A 2,606-nucleotide genomic window follows, 5' to 3' on the forward strand; every position below is an offset into this window, starting at 1 on the left:
TAGGATGATGTTGTACTAAAAATCAGTCATTAAATAAGCATTTAAAAAGATTTAGAATTAATTTTCAACACCTCATCATCCTAATTATATGACAATTACTCTACTAAATAACAAGACTATTATAGAATTTGGCATCATACATTTTGCCTCATCCATCATGGTCGCCCACCATCTTGACATGCGAATATGCAAAGCCCCCTATCATTCATCATAGAGAGCCAACCATTCTGCAATTTCGTTTTTGTATTAGCCCGCGGTCCCCATACGTGTCTGTTACATAAAAAATAAATAAATAAAAGCGCACAATAATCGAGGAGCTTCAACAATTTTCTCGACAATCTTCTCGTATGAACCCGAGAGAAATTCACCAACTACGTAGTCTGAGCTCAGACTCGACCATTAAAAAAGTAAAAGCTGAGCACCATTTTCATTGAATTCGGAAGCCTTTCGTGTTCCCCACAACACCACCCTCATTAAAACCCACCTGGGTTTCTTCTCTACTGCTCCTTTCGCCTTTCTCTTCAGCAATTGGAAAGTGGGTTTTCTGATTCTCTCTTGTTGAGCTCTTTAAGACTCATCCTTCCGAACAACTTCATTTATGCTATCTTTTCTACTTTATCTGTCTGAGTTTTTGTATATATTCAAGATCTAAGCAAACCCATTTGTTTGTATTTTCCTTAAATCATCTTGTCATGGATCTTGTAAGCAAAAGCTACACGATCCATGACTCACAAGCTCTTTCTCCAATCACAAGTTCCGGAAGCTCTATCCTTCGGCCTACCATGCATTCCTCGGACACCAGTTTCCCCATTATAGCCATTGCCGTGATAGGAATCCTGGCCACAGCTTTCTTGCTTGTTGGCTACTACGTCTTTGTCATCAAATGCTGCCTCAGCTGGCATCGTATTGATCTTCTGCGACGGTTTTCGCTCTCGAGACGCCGGGAAGAGCCTCTGATTGTCTACTCCCCGGGGATAGAGACTCGAGGGCTCGACGAGTCTGTGATCCGATCAATCCCAATAATGCAGTTCAAGAAAGAAGGCAACAGAGACTTCGGCGAAAGAAGCTTTTGCGAATGTGCCGTTTGCTTGAACGAATTTCAAGAGGACGAGAAGCTGAGAATAATACCAAGCTGTAGCCATGTATTTCACATCGATTGCATCGACGTTTGGCTTCAAAGCAATGCTAATTGCCCGCTTTGTAGAACAAGCATTTCTGCCATTTCCCGGTTCCAAACTGATCTGGTATTTGCTCCGAGCTCTACCCCTGAAGATCCGACACCGTATACGGATAATCTCATTGGCGGCGATGACGACTTCGTGGTGATTGAATTGGGTAACGATTATTCTCCCAATCAAACATTGCTTGGATTAACCCAACAAAGATCAGTGAATTCAAGAGAAACATCGACGATTTCCATTAGTCCTTCGCCGAGGAAGTTTGAGCAGAAGAAGTCAAGGAAGTTTGATAAGGTTACAAGCATGGGTGACGAATGCATTGATACTAGAGGCAAAGATGATCTTTTTGCCATCCAACCCATCAGGAGGTCTTTCTCGATGGACTCATCCACGGACCGGCAGCTCTACTTAGCCATTCAAGAGGTTTTAAGGCAAAACAGGCAAGTCAATGACAATGAGGTCAGCCCCATTGAAGGCTGCAGTAGTAGAGTGCGAAGATCATTTTTCTCTTTTGGCCATGGTAGTAGATCCAGAAGTTCCATTCTACCAGTTTCTTTGCAGCCATAGAACGTACCTCTTTGCTTTTTGTTTTTTGTTTCTTTTGGCATTTCGTTAGTGTATTTTTTTTTTTTTTTTTTTTTTGTGATTTAATTTAGAGATTTCGGATGTATTATTGAGAGGATATAGTATTTTTTTTCTTTAAAAATTAGAAACATATTCAACGGAAATTTGAAAGAAAGTAGCTTTATTTGATGATTATTTGAGATTGTGATGGCATGGGGATAGGCCCGTTATGTGCTCCAAATGACTTACAGCCATGATTATGAGCATCATTGCTGAAATCACCACCTTTTTTTAAGTACTTTTTTCAGTTTAATTATTTTTCTACTTTGATTCAATTTAAATTTCGGTCATTTTCTACTGACTTGACACCAACTATTTAATGAAAAAAAAAAAATCTACAACTTAAAATCGGTTCACTCTATTCCTCATGTCTCTTTCTAAAAAAAAGAGTGATTGAAAGACAGACCCAAAAATACCAAGGTCAATGTTCTAGCATTTTTCATTTTAAAAAGCTTGTTGAATAAAAAAAGTTGAAAAACAAATGTTTAAATTACCAAATGCCAACCCAAAGGGTCAAAAAGGTGAAATGACCCAAAAAAAAAAAAAAAAAGATTGCCGAACAGGGAGCTCATTTTCAAGCTTCTTAAAACGAAATTTTGGACTTTTTATTAGAGTAAAAATAAAAAATAAGAATATTTTTACTAAACGGACAACTTCTTGTTTAAATAAAATACTTTTGATGTATTAAAAATAATTTAAGCTTCTTTACGCAATCTGGGTCTTTAGATAAACAAAGAAAAAAGAGAAGATGACAAAGAATGACAATGTTGGAGCATTGGGCGGGGGAGAAATTAAAAGGGAGAG

The 2,606-nt window shown here is 38.1% G+C and overlaps 1 protein-coding gene across 1 annotated transcript; it reads left to right on the forward strand.

Annotated features, from left to right (window-relative positions):
* Positions 1–375: 375 nt before the first annotated feature.
* On the forward strand, positions 376–1,917 carry LOC133858570 (RING-H2 finger protein ATL1-like). Its single transcript, XM_062294048.1, has one exon. The coding sequence runs from the start codon at positions 693–695 to the stop codon at positions 1,743–1,745; it is 1,053 nt and encodes a 350-aa protein (XP_062150032.1). The 5' UTR covers positions 376–692; the 3' UTR covers positions 1,746–1,917.
* Positions 1,918–2,606: the final 689 nt, after the last annotated feature.

Source organism: Alnus glutinosa, chromosome 1, assembly GCF_958979055.1.
Source record: "Alnus glutinosa chromosome 1, dhAlnGlut1.1, whole genome shotgun sequence".
Taxonomy (NCBI): Eukaryota; Viridiplantae; Streptophyta; class Magnoliopsida; order Fagales; family Betulaceae; genus Alnus; species Alnus glutinosa.

What these genes read in the sequence shown, in the direction of transcription:
- LOC133858570 (XM_062294048.1), top strand. Translation starts at nt 693, where the DNA reads ATGGATCTTGTAAGCAAAAGCTACACGATCCATGACTCACAAGCTCTT.